We start from the raw sequence: 15,166 nt of genomic DNA, 5'->3' as shown, positions 1-15,166 counted from the left end.
TAATTTCGTCCTGCTCCTGCAAAGGATACAGGAGATATAGCCATTTTTCTGTATACAGAAAATGCCGTTTTTCTCAGCTCCTGCAAGGATTTTCGTCCTTTCAACTATATACTCTGAAAGGACTCGTTGAGCACTACTTGTATGCCAAAGGACATCCCTGTAGTCCTTGTAGTTTCCAAGAAAAAGGACATTTTGTGTTTTTTGACTAAATTTTGCGACCAACCCCCTGTAAATTTTTTCGTCGAATTTTTTTGCTCGTTCCTCGATATTGTGGTATGCAGTTCGACAGATTTGATGCCAAGGATTACGAAAATGCATGTCCTTTTGGGATTGGAAGGATAACGGAGCAGCAGGAGCTAAGAAACTTTCAAATTTAGCCATACAAAACCGAAAGTGACTTAAGCAACGAACTTGCTGCGCACCAATAAGAATTCAATTGTTTTTGTTATATATAAACAAATTATTTATTGCTAATAATTGTGGATTTAAGCAGCCAGTCCTTTAAATAGCAGCTCTGGTTAGAGCGGCTCTTAATGAAGGAGTAGGACTAGTTGCTATTGCCGCCGGCAGTTCCAGTCCAGTTCAGCGCCGTTGTAGGAACTGCTGTCGCCTTCTCCCTGAATTAAATCGTTGCGACGCCCATGTTTATGCTCGCGCATTCCAAATCCCAGACTTGACTCGATGGCAACCGCAGGCGCTTAGCTCAACCTCTAAACAGGAACAACACACGTGGCAGACGCAGACGGCAACTATAACAATAAACAATGAAAGTTTTAACAACACCACGAACATTTGTTACGCTTTAAGATTTAACTTGGGCAACGGCCCTGCACAGGCTTACCAAAGTGTATATGCTCCAGCGGAGGGAATGTCATTCATGCCCAGCCCACGGCAAGGACAAAACGTTAGCCGTGTCCTGCTTTGCGAGACATTTACGTTGCGCATTTTAATAAAGTCAACTGCAGTTTTGGCATTGTGTCCAAAATTGTACCACTCTGTTCCTCCTTGTATGCTCCACACCAGCACCCGTTGCCCTTTTGTTGGCGCTTTTCATTATTGTGCACTTTGCTTTCAACAATGTTTGCTTCGTTGTTGTTTCTGTTGGCAGACTTGCTGCTGTTTACACGCGTTGAGCACAGTTGATCATCATTTATTTTAATGAGCTTCCAAATAGAATTTTTAATGTCTTGCACGTGAACAAACACGACTTTCGCTTTCAATTAGTTTTTGCTAACTGTGCTTGCTTGAATGGAATTTTTTCGATGCATGAAAAGCAACGGCAAACGCAGGTTGTGTATACGTGCGCTCTCAGAACATTGAGTGAGACACAGCGGCGCAGCCATCTTAGAAGAGAGAGAGAGAGAGAGAGAGCAAACTTGCATTTTCAGCATGCGTGAGCTTAAGACGAGATTGAGTGAGTTTATTGAATTTATGTAATATTCACCTGCTAAATATTTGCGTTACTGTTTGCAGGCAGACTTGCTGTTATTAATAAACGTTGAGTACAGTGGATCATCCTCTATTTTAATTGGTTGCCAATTAGAATTTGTAATATCTTGCGCGTGAACAAACATAATTTGCACTTTCAATTCGTTTTTGCCAACTGTTCTTGCTTGAATGGAATTTTTTCAATGCATGAAAAGCAACGGTAAACGCAGTCGCTGCATACGCGCGCTCTCAGAACATTGAGTGAAACACAGCGGCGCAGCAAGCTAGAACAAGAGAGCGCTCAATTCTTACCATGTGTTCCCTTGCATTTATTTAATACTCAATACTTAAATGCTTGCTTTATTGTTTTTGAATGCAGATTTGCTGTTGTTACCACGTTGAACACAGTAAATCATAATTTATCTTTATGAGCTACCAAATATTATTTATAATGTCTAGCCCACAAACAAACACAACTTGCACTTTCAATTAGTTTTTGCCAACTGTTCTTGCTTGAATGGAATTTTTTCAATGCATGAAAAGCAACGGTAAGCGCAGTCTGTGTTTTCGTGCGCTCTGAGAGCATTGAGTGAAACACTGTGGCGCAGCCATCTTGAAAGGCAGAGAGACAACTGCAGTCTGAGAGCATTGAGTGGAATACAGCAACGATCTGCAAAGAGAGAGAGAAATTGGTTATGCGCTTACCTTGCCGGCGTTCGTTGAAGACGAGATTGAGTGAGCTTATTGCATTTATCATAATATTCATTTATTAAATACATTCTGTTTGCCTGTTTACATTGTTTTTCTGTTTAGCTGGAGGACATTGAATTGAATTGTTGTTACGGTTACTGTTTACAATATATATATATTCTATATATATATGCAAGTATTGTACGTAATAAATTAATACATTTTGTTATAACTAAACTTTATATGTACATAGCTGCTAGTTTTGATATAGTTATGTACGTATATGTAAGTATATGTGTTAAGTTATATATGCAGTAGTATAGTTATAATTAGTAAGTTTTATAAGAGTAGCTAAAATTTTGCTGTTGTTTTTGAAACACTTTGTTCGTTACTATGCTACAAATACTTGATATACCACTGTACGTATGCCGAATTATAATATTAAACATAATAATATTGTTAATGTGAAACATATAAATTTGTTGATTAACTGTTTTCGCTGGCTATTATTGGTGACTATATACAAAGCTCATTTGTTGTTTAACTATGAACGAATCCATGAACTTTTTCAAGTGCTTTTCATTATATGTTTTTACCTATATGTTCTCATATGCAGTTTGAAACCCAAAAAACAAATTAAATAAAAAAGAAAAACAAAAACAAATACATTTAATGTTATATACCTTTTGTTGTTTAAATTGTTATAGCTAGCAATAATAACTATAAGTTACAGCTAAATGTAAAATGATATGTTCTTTTGCTGTTATATATATATTATTTTTTTTTCAATTTTATATATTTTTGCAGTTTAAGTCTAGTACAAAAATACTGAATAAATTGCACTTGCATCGCATTCGACGATTACATAAAGCCCCCAATAAAGCAATACGAGTATTTTATAAATACTGTTGCACACATTCACACACACACACACAAATCTAAAACAAATACATATACTATGCCTGCACTATAGTTAGTTGCATATATAGCTAAATTCTTGATATAAGTACTTGAACAACTTTTCTTTTTGATTTTGCTAATTGCTGAAACTGCTCTGAACTTTATTGCGGCGCCAGAGCTAAGCTAAGACCATTGGACATCAGGCTCAAGGCGGCAGCAGTGGGCGTGGCTGGCGTAGCAGCGGCTTCCTGCACGCAAAGCAAAAAAAATGACAATTGAACAATCAAATGTCTTAAATGTGCATTAATTTAATCAAGTGCTACTTACAATGCTTAAAGTGCGAACAATGCAGGCGCGTGTAGCTGGCGGCTCATCCGCATCCAAGCCAGGTGAACTACCACGCGATGATACCGAACCATTCATTAGCTTTATATTCATATTAATATCATCCGAATGATGTGTCTGTGAGCTGCTGGACAAGCGTCCATCCAACGAGCCATCATCACGCTGCTGATCCTGCAAAGTCAAAGCATTAGGCAATTTATTTAAGCCTCAGCAAAGTTAAACGCACCTCCTTGGGACTGGGCAAAGTGCAGATGCCAAACTTGATATCCATGTCTGTATCCATATCGCTGCAGGCATGACCATTGCTTGCAACAACAGCAGCAGCAGCAGCATCGCTGCCATTTGTAGCAGCAACAACGCCAACAGCTGAAGGCGACAATTGTGCTTTGGCATTGTCACTGTCAATGGCATTGTTGTTGTTGCTAATTTTGTTATTGTTGTTTGGCTCGTCAGCAACAGCAGCAGCAGCAACAACAACAGTTGCAGCAGCGGCAGCAACATGTCCATTGGCTGCAATTGCAGCTGCATCGTTGCAGTTGCTGTTGCTTGTTGGCGACGTGTTGTTGGTGACGGCAGCAACAGCAGCAGCAGCCTCATCGCCCAGCTCGTAAATGTTAACCATGTGTGCGGCCTGTGCGTGCACCATCAAATCCCAGGGATTGGCAAAAGCGTCCTTGCAAACGGCGCAAAGCAATTTGGCGCTCGTTGGTGGCGTCTCTGTGTGCGTGTGGCAACAACAAGCAAGAATTAATTAGTTATTTAACGTTGCACATGTGTGCGTGTGCGTGTGTGTGTGTGTGTGTGTCTGGGGCAAGGCTTAGGCGCATAAATAACTCAATTTTAAATGCAATTTAGCCAAAGACAGACAGACAGACGGACAGACAGTCAGCGTAGCTGCTGACTTGGCAACAATAGTAGGCGCAGTGCTTAGATAAACACATGCAACATGCCACACTTTGCTGCATGCCACATGCAGACGGCGGCAACGCTGCACAAAAACTCTGTTTAACAATCATAAATTAATTGCCTGCCAGGGCAACAAATGTTGCTATTGTTATTGTTTTTGTTGTTGACTTACTTGCCGCAAATGCCACATCCTGACACTTGCATGTGAATCTCAGCTTGCAGTAGCTCTTCTTGTGCTCCAATAACTCAGACAGCTCACCAAAGCATTCTCGACAATTGCCACAGATTAATGTGTCCGGATTGCCTGCAAAATAAAACAAAAACAAACACACACACAAATGTAAAATACGTCAAACAGAGAGCTAAAGTTATTGAGCTAAAAGTCGTGGAGAGAGTTTTACTAATAAAGTTTATGATACAGTTATATTTCCAATTAAAAATTGAATTCTTTTTCTTTAAATTATGCAGCTATAATTAAATTAGGAATTTTATATAAAAATCAGTTATGTTAACAATTTGCTACTTTATATATAGGAATTTCAATTGATTCAATGTAAATCAAAGGATAAAATTTCAATTTACAAGCGCTTCGTTTGCTTACATTTCTTAATAACAAAACTATTAATTATTATTATAAATCTGCTATATTAGCTCTTGTTCTTCTTCTTATTTTGTATCAATAACACTAGTTTACAGCCAGAGGTCTTTATATTTATGTCATATAGTAAATTAAATTTTAAAAACTTCACTGCTTTCTTTACTTGTTCACGCGCCAACAGCCCATGCACGACTGACCTGTGAGTGGACTCACTTCCGACCTACTTGTCAGCCTCCCACTCATGTAAGCGGCTTGCTCAGCTGGTCTTGCGCTCAAATGACAGCCTCGCTGCTCGTGTCATTTGCTCGTCAGCGCTCGATCGGTCTGTGCATGGTAAAATAATCTAAGGCAGCGAATTGTGCTCTTGAGTTGCTTAGCTTCTTCTTCCTTTTTGTTGTTTGCTCGCTTTCGTTTTATATAGGGTGTGAGTGAGAGCGACTTAAGATGAGTAGCCGAAACACTCAAAAGGAAGAGCGCAAGTCCGCTACCTTTATATTATTGTATCATGGGTTTTTGTTGCTTGGAGAGCCCGTCGCTGTCTTTGCTTAGAGAGCGTTTCGTTCTTGTCACTTAGAGAGCCCGTATCGCCATCTTTGCTTGGAAGAGCGTTTCGTTCTTATCGTTTGGATAGTGCAGCGCTGCGTTCGCTTGGAGAGTGCAGCGCTGCGTTCGCTTGGAGAGTGCAGCGCTGCCTTCGCTTGGAGAGTGCAGCGCTGCCTTCGCTTTGAGACTGAGCGCGAGCATCGCTGCTGTGGCGTAGAGTGGGTGGAGAGTTTTTTTGTGAGTACATTATGGTCGACTGTCTACTGGCTTAGCAAAAAATCAGCTGATATCCATTGTAATTATTTCATATATATTCACATTTGTTTTATATAAAATTCGAAACAAATATGAATATGATGATCAGCAGCTGCTGCTGCTTTTGTTTTAAAAGACTGATATACAAATAAATTCTACTAAATTAAAGCTGCTATTATTAACTGTGCAAATAGAAAATATATAATTAATAAGTATAAAAAACAATTAATAGAAATTCAATGCTTTTTGAGCCGCGGCCAGAGCTTAACCTCGGCTTGTAATATTTGCTTTTTGGTCCAGACATGTCGCGGTAAACGCTCCGCTTGATCGTAGGTCTTAAGTCTGAGCTGCTGCTGCTTGCGTTGTGGACGCAGTGGCGTCTGCTTGTGCCGCTGCTCTTGTCTATAACGCAGCAAAGTGGTAATGGCATCGACTTCAAGCTCCGGCTCAAGCACGCTGCGGCAGCGACGCAGCTGTTGCAAGCTATGTGGCATGGTGAGCAGCGGGGCAGCAACGTGCAGCACAGTGGACGGCGGTTTGGTGCAGCAGGGCAGCTTGGCCTTGCCGGACTTGCCTTTGGGCTTGGCTGTTGTTGTTGTTGGCATTGAAGCTTTATCGAAATCCACTTTGATGGTAACAGTGTCTGTTCCAGCAACGCTGCTGGCTGTGGTCTTGGGTCTGCGTGTGCTGCTGGGCCTTGGTGCTGCTGTGGTGTCTTCAGCGCATTCGGTGGTTTCACATTCAGCATCGTCGGGCTGCGCTGCTGACTCAGCTGGCGCAAGTTCCACAAGCGTTGGAGCAACTGGTGCCACTTGCTGTTGCAGCGCTGCTGGCTGCGTTTGCAGCAATTGCAGCTGCTGCAGCTGCTGCTGTTGTTGCTGCTGTTGCTGTTGCTGCTGTCCTTGCACAAAATATTCCGCTAGCTGATGCAGCAGCTGCATTTGTGCATTGCAATTGTTTTCCGTATCAATTGGCGTAGTGGGCGCCAGTTGCACTTGCGTCTGCTGCGGCGACTCCACAGCAGCTGACTGCAACTGTTGCTGCTGTGCTGGCTCAGCCTGCTCCGCGGGCATGACAACAGGTCCTGGCATTTGTTGCATTGACTGCAGCAGAACTTGCGGCTGCACCAGTTGCTGCTGCTGCTGCTCTTGTGTTTCTTGCTGCCGATCGTGCTGCTGTTGTTGCAGCTCCTGGTGCAGCTGCTCCAGCTGCTGATGCAAGCGATTCTTCACCATAGCGCGCACCTCGGCTGCACGCTGCTGATTTTGCTGCTCTGCTGTAAGCAGCGGCTTTTTGCTTGCCACACGCGGCTCTGCGCTCAAAGCTGGAAAATAATACTTGACATCCGATTGCTCCAGACTGGGCGTGGGCACTGCTTGCTTCACGGGCGCTGTGTTGCTCAATAGACTGCCCTTCAGACTCAACATGCCATTGACGTAGGGCGGCGTCAGCTTTAAATTAACAGCGGGCAGTTGTTGCAGCTGCTGCAGTTGCAGTTGCTGTTGTGCTTGATTGCTCTGTCGCGGCAGCAGCAGCAGCATTAGTAAAGTTATGCCAATAAGTTTGCCAAACGCTGCACGTTGACACATTTCGAAAATCAACAGTGGCATGCGTCATTTTTTTTAACAATAAAGCCAAAGGCTGCTGCTCAAACTAACTAACTAAACTGTAACTAGCTACTTAGCTTAGCTTACAAAGTAAACACATGCAGTCAATACTTACTGTAGACTTTGAATGGTCCCCAGTGTTGTTGCAAGCTTAATTGCTCCTGTGCTTGCTGCTGCTGCTGCTGTTGTTGTTGTTGTTGTTGCTGCTGCTGTTGTTGTTGCAACTGTTGTTGCAAGTGTATTTGCTGCTGATGTTGTTGTTGCTGCATCAATTGGCCATGATTGTGCAATTGTAGCGCCTGTGGTTGCTGTGGGGACAATGCCAAACTCAACGGTTGCAGCAGACAGCCCAATTGTTGTTGCTGTTGCTGCTGCTGCTGTTGCTGTTGCTGCTGGGCAAAGGCACCGTACGGCTCCAGCGCTGTTTGATTTGCAATTATTGCTGACTTTGCATGCTGCGGCGATGTCGTTGACTGTCCAGCAATGACGCTTTTCAACTGGAAACCTGTGGCAGCAGCCACAAAATGTTGCTGCTGTTGTTGTTGCTGCTGCTGTTGCTGCTGCTCTTGTTTGTATGGTGACCAATGTAGCGCAGCGGACGTGGCAGCGGCGCCGCCATTTGTGGCTGCTGTATTGGCCACACTTGCTGCCGCATTTGATAGCAAGTTCTGCTGATGCAGCAGCAGCTGCTGCTGTGGCAACAAATTGGCCATTGCTGCCATAGCAACAGCAGCCACTTGCTGCTGATGATGATGCTGCTGCTGCTGTTGCTGCTGCTGTTGTTGATGCGCAGCGACAGCAGCAACGCTGTGATGTTGCTGCTGCTGCTGCTGGGCAGCCAAACTATTGTTGTTGGTCATTAAACGCTTGCGCTTCTTAGCGCGCACGCCATTGACGCCGACGCCAACGCCAACGCCGACGCCAATGCCACGCAACGCTGAGCTGCAGTAGCTGTCGTAGAAATAGTCCCTGTGAATATAAAAAACAATTGACAGCTCATTAGTACAGTTAGCTAAGCAAACAAACGCTAGAAACTTGTTGAACTGTCAGTTCGTCAGTCTGTCTGTCTAGCTGTCTGTCAATATTTGTTTGGCTCTCGGCTTGGCATTTGAATTGTCGTTTGGGTTGCTGCTGGCGCTGCCTGTGATTGATACAAATGCCAGCAGCAGCAGCAACATTTTGTGGTCGCATTTAGCACACAAAAGAGGCGTGGCAAACAATTGTGGTTAATTTGTGTGCAAACGCCTGTGGTCAATGGACTGGACGTCACTGTAGCTGTAAAGGCAGCAGCGACTGTTTTAATTACAATCAAAGCTGTTAAACAGTGCTGGGCAGTTAAATAGGGCAATTCATTTCAAATTTAAAACATAAGCAAACGCATTCGTAATTAAGCACTTAAGACTGTTGAAGTTATAGAAATTCATTCAAGTCTATTTAATTAAGCACTAAACAGTGTTTAGTTTAGAGAAATTTATGAAATTCAATTTAATTAAGCACTTTTAAGTAAGAGAAATTAATTCAATTTAATTAAGCACTTTTAAGTGTTTAAGTTAAAGAAATTAATTCAATTTAATTTAATTCGACACTTTAAAGTGTTTAAGTTAGAGAAATTAATTCAATTTAATTTAATTCGACACTTTAAAGTGTTTAAGTAAGAGAAATTAATTCAATTTAAATTCGACACTTTAAAGTGTTTAAGTTAGAGAAATTAAATCAATTCAATTTAATTAAGCACTTTTAAGTGTTTAAGTTAGAGAAATTAATTCAATTTAATTTAGTTAAGCACTTTTAAGTGTTTAAATTATAGCAAATAATTGAATGGAATTTAATTAATTACTTAATAGTGTTAATGAATTCAATAAAAATAAAGTGGCTTAGCAATTTTGCTTGATTAGGCAGAAAAAACTTCAGATAATAATATTTTTGCTAAGCTTGAATTAATCTCAAACAATCATTTAATTTTATTTATATTTATGAATAGTTTTATTTCATAGTCAGCATTTATTTATTATTTATTAATAGTTGGTTAAGCAGGCATTTTATGCATTTTATTTGCAATGCTTATTTAAATATATTTGCTTTAGTGTGCTTCAATTGATTTGATTTAAATTGAATTTTGAATAGTTTATTAATAAATTTTTAACTTTTTATCAATACTGATATCAATTGATAATGAGTTTGTTTTATAAGCTGCATTTTAAATAATATTTATTTATTATTTATTAATAGTTGGCAGCAGACATTTTATGAACTTTATTTGCAAGAAATTAAATCAATGCGTTTCGCTGTATTTATTTTTTATTTATGTATGATTTGTATGAAATGAGCTGCTAGCAAATTCTTAACAAGAAATTTTACTGCGTTCGCTTTATGCATTTAAAGTTTGCTTAGTCTTATGCAACTGCCCACGAGTGTAAGTCTGCTGCTGTTTTTAAAGCCTTCGCTCTTCGGCATCATTAAGCTGAAATTAAATATTTTTACACGAGCGCACACACAAGGCAGAAACTACACTACACACTACACTACACTACGCTACATGCTTCATCATCATTAAGGCACGTCGGTGACAAACAAGTTCACATGTCAGCAACAGCAGCAGGCAAAGGGAACAAACAACTGCAACTGTCACACAAACGTGCCAAGCAGAAGAAAGAGTGAGCGAGACAGAGCATGTGTGTGAAAGAGAGCGCACAAGCGTTTTTTTTGTGCAGCGTTTTTATGTTGACGCAGCACTCGAATTGGCATACAACTGACCCAGACAGGAAGTAAGCAACCCCAGCGTAGAGTTGACAGCCTGGCCAAATATATTTCATATGTGTGTGTGTGTGTGTGTGAAACAAAAGGCAACTGGACTTGGCCTGCCTGCCACGCTAGTGATGTATAGTAAACTTATTTATTTATTTATATGCGCCGCAAAAACTTTTCAATTTCCCAGCTGCCACCCCCCGCCCGCACCATCAGTTAAATGTTATGTAAATAAGCAAATGAGCGCCACATGGCTGCGTTAAATTGCCCAAAAAAAAAAAGCAACGCTCTAACAGCTTATTTATTTAAATTAAAATATTTGGCAGCAAATTGCATTTGAAATTGTTTTCACCCCCTCACACTTACCAATCGTTGCCCGTTTTGCTCACATTCTGACGTTTGCGGCCAATTTGATGCGCCTTCGGCTCAGCCACCATGTTGACATCTGCAAACAAACAAACAAACAAACAGCATTTGTAGTAAATAGCGTTGGCTCTTAATCAAGGCGAGCGCACACTCCTTTTTCGATTTTCTTTTTTTGGGCTACACAAAGGCCTTTGAAGTTGTCCCACTGTAGTAGACAATAGAGCAGGCCCATTGTATTTCATTCATTGTGTGTGTGTGTTGATTTTTCATTATGCAAATGTAGTTCGTAGTCTAAGCTCTGAGTGATTAAAAAATTGTTTGCTTCTGCTAATAATTCAATCTGGCAAATCATTAATCTTCATAAAAAATATAGCACGCGGCTATGGCTAAGAAAAAAAAGGCATAGCGTGAAATTAAAGTTAAGGGAACAGAGAAGCGAAGATTCTATGCGCTTCTATTTCGTTATGATTTCAAATTATAAAAGCAATTAAAATTATTAATATGAGCTTAGTTAAAAAATTATCAATGTGCTTAGCACTGCAATTTGAGTACTTGCTTTGAAATAAATAAAAAATAAAGGCAAAAAATAATCGAAATAAATTTTCACAAATATTTTTATCTTACTTAAAATGACAAAAACGTAGCAAAGCATTTTTTAAATAATTTTTTAGCAAATTCAACACATTATAACAAATTTAAGCAAACAAAGCCAAATACATAACTTAAACTATTTTTTGTAATATAAAAGTATTACTTATAGTTTTGAAATTGTTACTTTTATGTTTCCAAGACTTAATACAATTGTTTTCAGTTACCTAAGCTAAAGATTATTTTAACTTAACTGTCTGTTAAGCTCAACAAACTTTAATATACATTAAATTCTATAAATTTATGAACCAAACACTTGACGCCCTTAGCAGTGTATTCAGCTATTAAGTTAACCCTAAAGCCTGTTGCCTTGCATTAGATTTAACATTTGCTAGCTCAATTCTTTGCTTTTTTTTGTAACAACTCAATGAAAAGGGTGCGACGTCTGCCTGCTGCTTCTTCTTTTTTTTTTGGTGAGCAAGGCTCGTTCATCATAATTCATGACAAAGTTTGAAGTGCGACGACTGCGCCCACACCCAACTCCAGACTAGGCAGTTGCTATAACTACAAATGCTGTGAGCTGCTGCTGCTTTGCATTTGGTTTTTTACGCTTTTTAGATTTATTTTTGTTACAATTTTGCAGTCGCTGCTGTAGCCAGCTCTATAATTAAGATTAAGGATAAAAGCATAAGAAGGATTTCTGCAAAGTCAATGGCGCGTAGCAATGAAATATTGCGCCAGACCAGAGCGGACTGCCCAACTTGAGAGCTTCGTTGTCTTTGCTTTGCTTTGTGTATTTTTGTTTTTGTTGTGGCTTTAGTTGAATTAGCGTCTTGCATTTGCATAAGTAGCGTGAAAAAAAAATAAGCGTAGCTACTTTCACATTTATTTGCGCTGAGTCAACGCTGCGTATGAATATCGCGTATACGCAGCATTGTCAGTGCAGACATAGCGCACTAAGTGCATTAAGTTGTTCTTCACACGCTGAGTGTCTGTCTGTGTGGCTGTCTGTCTGCCTCGTGGCAGCTGCAAGTGACGCACGTTGCCGCTTGAAAATTTCATTAAGCGTTTAAATTAAATCGACAAACAGTCAGAGCTTGACAGACAGCTTCAGGTATATGTTATATATAACGGTATATGCTATATATGTGTGTGTGCCACACACACACAACATTGAAATTTCATTAAAAGGCATTTTGCGGCCAGCACACAGCATTGAAATTTATGCCGCACAGTCTTTAAGTTGCAAGCAACTTCCGTTGCACAAAAAATACGCAGACAGGCCCAAGCTAAAGATATGGCCACTATGCATGCCACCAGCTGTTCGACTGTTGTTGCCCTCACTTATTACCACTAGCTGTTAACTGCCTCAAGAAGTCGCTGCCACTGGCTCTAGCTTTCAAGTTGGCGCGTTTGTTCGATTTTAGTGCAATGCTTCCGGCAATGGCGCGGCCATTAACCCAAGGCGTCAACCACAAAAAGAGGCACACACACACATACATAACATAGTGCTGCATGCCACACATGCCACATGGCAGTGAGGGTTAAGGTCTTTAGTTAGGTGCTGCAAGAAAATACTCCAAAGCTTGCGGCGGCACATAAATCGTGCTGCAATCAAAATTTGTTAAAGTGTTGATAGCTTACAGCTAAAAAATAAAATTTAACTACCTTGTTTGCTAGTTTTATTGCAAAAGCAAGTGCTTGTGCCTTAAATTAAATATTTTCTGCCCTGTTATAATTTATAAACATAACTTAACTAGCCAAAAGTCACAGCAGCTACGGCGAATTAGTCACAGCAGCTTTAGTTTTAGCTATAAGCATAAGCTATATTAAAAAAAATTACTAACTAGCTTAGGCGCATGAATTAAGAAATTTATGTATAGCCTCGCTTAGTGAATTTTTATTTTTGGCATTTAACAGAGCTTCAAAAATGTTCTCTAGAATTTTTAAAAAAGCTAGCAGCGTTTTTAAAAACTATTTTCTTTAAAGACAAATACATTTCATTACTTTGAGTTGCCAGAAAAGAATCATTAAATATTTTACAGATTTATTTTCTCCAAGCTCAATTGAAATTTGTGTGCTTAGCTAACTTAGTTTTTTACTTATTCCTTTAAGTTGATAGTTATAATTAAATAGCTATTTATTTATCCTCGTTTTATCAACATATTTGTCTTGCAAAGCTTACTAACTATTAAACTCAAAAATAATTGAAAAAACTACTAAGTTTACTTTAGACAAAGTCAATGCTGCTGTAAATTCTATAAAAAATATAAGTTTGACAGCTGTAAATTCAAATTCCTTAATTCCTTTTGTCTTATATTTATTTGTATTTCAAGACAAAGCTAACTCTATTATATAAACAGATTCTAACTGCCTCGCCTATTGCATTCATAATAAAATCTTTTTCAATTAAAAATTTCTGTGGAAATCTTTTTCGACTCTGATTGTGTTTTCACATATATAGAAAATGCTCACCTAGTGTCTGACTGAGGACAGTCTTGCCATCCTCGCCGTGACAGGCATTGCGCGCATCAAAAGGATTCGTGAACTGCACAAAGGCGTAGCCCTTATGCATGGAAATGCCTGCAAGACAAACACAAAGGTTAACAATATAAACTATTAGGGAGGGGGGAGAGTTGGGGGTGGGGACGCTCACCTGCCAGACGGCCGTAGATCTGAAACATGCGCTCCACATCCGTTTTGGAGCATTGAAATGTATTCAGATTGCCCACAAAGATGCGCGAGTTAACCGCCTGCGGATCCTGCGAGTTCGTCTGGTTGGACAGCTTTGATAGCTTCATTGTTGTGGCGACGGCGGTGGCGGCGCTGGCGGCTCCAGTTGTTGTTGCTAAGGCCGCTGGTGCAGCCGATGCGGCGCACGTGTGTCCAAAATACAAGAAAGCAATTCTGACGGCCTTGTGTGTGGCAAGCGGCAAGCGGCAAGTTGCGAGCTGCTTGTTTGTTGATTTTTTGTGTACAGTGTCGAGCTGAAATGAAAAAAATGAGCACAACAGCAGCTTTAAATACCAATTGACAAACGTATTTTGTTTATATTTTTTTTGTTCATTGTTTGTTTGCGCTGCGGCTTAAATATCAATGCGCGGCATCAGCTTGCAACGTCTATGGGGCACATGCAACAAAGCATATCGTTTGCCGTCTGGCGTATTTATATTTCATTAATACGCGCTTTACTTTTTGCGCGGAATTTTAATCTTATCGCCACACAATTAAAATGCAAAAATGCCAAAAGTCAAGAGGATTTGGGCTTTGATTGAAAATTTGTAAAACAAAAAATGTTTGTAGCTTAAAAATAATATTTATAAATTTAAGTTAACAATAAATATTAAATGGCAAGCAAGCTGTTGCAAACATAAAGAAAAACTCAATATATAACACTATCGTAGCAATAAAAAGAAGCATTAGGGTGTATCGATTTGTTTGAGTGAGAAAAGATTTAAGAAATTTTGAGGCTATAAAGAATTTTAAGATCAGCTCATTATGACTCTATTTATATCTTAATAAAATCTAATTAAGTTAGGTTAAAGTTTTTTATACACTTTCATATTTTTTATGCAAAATAGAAAAGGCTAACAAGAAATTCTGCAAATGTAGGTAACATAAACAAAGAGGCGTGGCAGGCTGCAAAAAGTATTTATATTCTTAAACAGCAAGTTGATATAGTTTTTCGTTCCTACGTCTGTATGAGCAACCAGAACTCAGAGACTATAAGAGCTAGAGAAATCAAATTTGGTAAATAGCTTCACTTATTTACGTAGAAATTTTTTAATATTTTTGAATAATTTTTTTCCTGCACTGGTTTAATAGTAGTCGCTGCTTGAGCCGCCCTAATGCACACACATGAGACTTACACTTAAGTATGTGTGTGTCTCATATTTATGTTCGTTTGCTTTTACTTGGAACATGTTTTGTGCGTGTTATTAAATTAAATAACTTTTAAATGGCTTACACACACACAGACACACACACACACACAAGAGCAACACCTCTCAACAGTCATAAATGTTGCATAGTGTGTGGGGCTGGGCGGGCGAAGCTTTACACGTTCACTTTACAAGTGAAAAATTAAGCGTTTTTATTGCGCTTTTCCAACAGCAGCAACAGCAGCAGGTCCTGGCAACATGTGTGTGTGTGTGTGTGTGTGTGTCCTGTCTATGCTCAGTGCTTTGCATAGCAT

At 39.6% G+C, this 15,166-nt stretch overlaps 2 protein-coding genes and 1 long non-coding RNA gene across 3 annotated transcripts; all 3 read right to left on the bottom strand.

Moving 5' to 3' along the window:
* Nucleotides 1-497: 497 nt before the first annotated feature.
* On the bottom strand, nucleotides 498-2,069 carry LOC108599109. Its single transcript, XR_001915117.1, has 3 exons — nucleotides 1,445-2,069; nucleotides 842-1,343; nucleotides 498-749 (listed from the first exon to the last, which is right to left on the bottom strand). It is a non-coding gene; the product is annotated as an uncharacterized LOC108599109 (long non-coding RNA).
* An 841-nt stretch (nucleotides 2,070-2,910) lies between these two features.
* Nucleotides 2,911-13,974, bottom strand: LOC108601134 (homeotic protein female sterile). The gene is given in 8 exon segments (XM_017989061.2): nucleotides 2,911-3,266; nucleotides 3,346-3,571; nucleotides 3,573-4,080; nucleotides 4,442-4,573; nucleotides 7,388-8,241; nucleotides 10,384-10,462; nucleotides 13,447-13,554; nucleotides 13,628-13,974. Coding segments are annotated over 8 exon segments (2,139 nt in total). The 5' UTR covers nucleotides 13,773-13,974; the 3' UTR covers nucleotides 2,911-3,179.
* LOC108601135 (putative uncharacterized protein DDB_G0271606) lies at nucleotides 5,884-7,282 on the bottom strand. The gene has a single exon (XM_017989062.2). It carries the CDS (start codon nucleotides 7,273-7,275, stop codon nucleotides 5,902-5,904), a length of 1,374 nt encoding a protein of 457 aa, XP_017844551.1. The 5' UTR covers nucleotides 7,276-7,282; the 3' UTR covers nucleotides 5,884-5,901.
* Nucleotides 13,975-15,166: the final 1,192 nt, after the last annotated feature.

Source organism: Drosophila busckii, chromosome 3L, assembly GCF_011750605.1.
Source record: "Drosophila busckii strain San Diego stock center, stock number 13000-0081.31 chromosome 3L, ASM1175060v1, whole genome shotgun sequence".
NCBI lineage: Eukaryota > Metazoa > Arthropoda > Insecta > Diptera > Drosophilidae > Drosophila > Drosophila busckii.
Note: the sequence above shows the minus strand (reverse complement) of the source record. Positions and strands in the feature narration are given on the sequence as shown.

Coding starts and splice junctions, on each gene's coding strand:
- LOC108601135 (XM_017989062.2), bottom strand. CDS start 7,275: ATGCCACTGTTGATTTTCGAAATGTGTCAACGTGCAGCGTTTGGCAAA.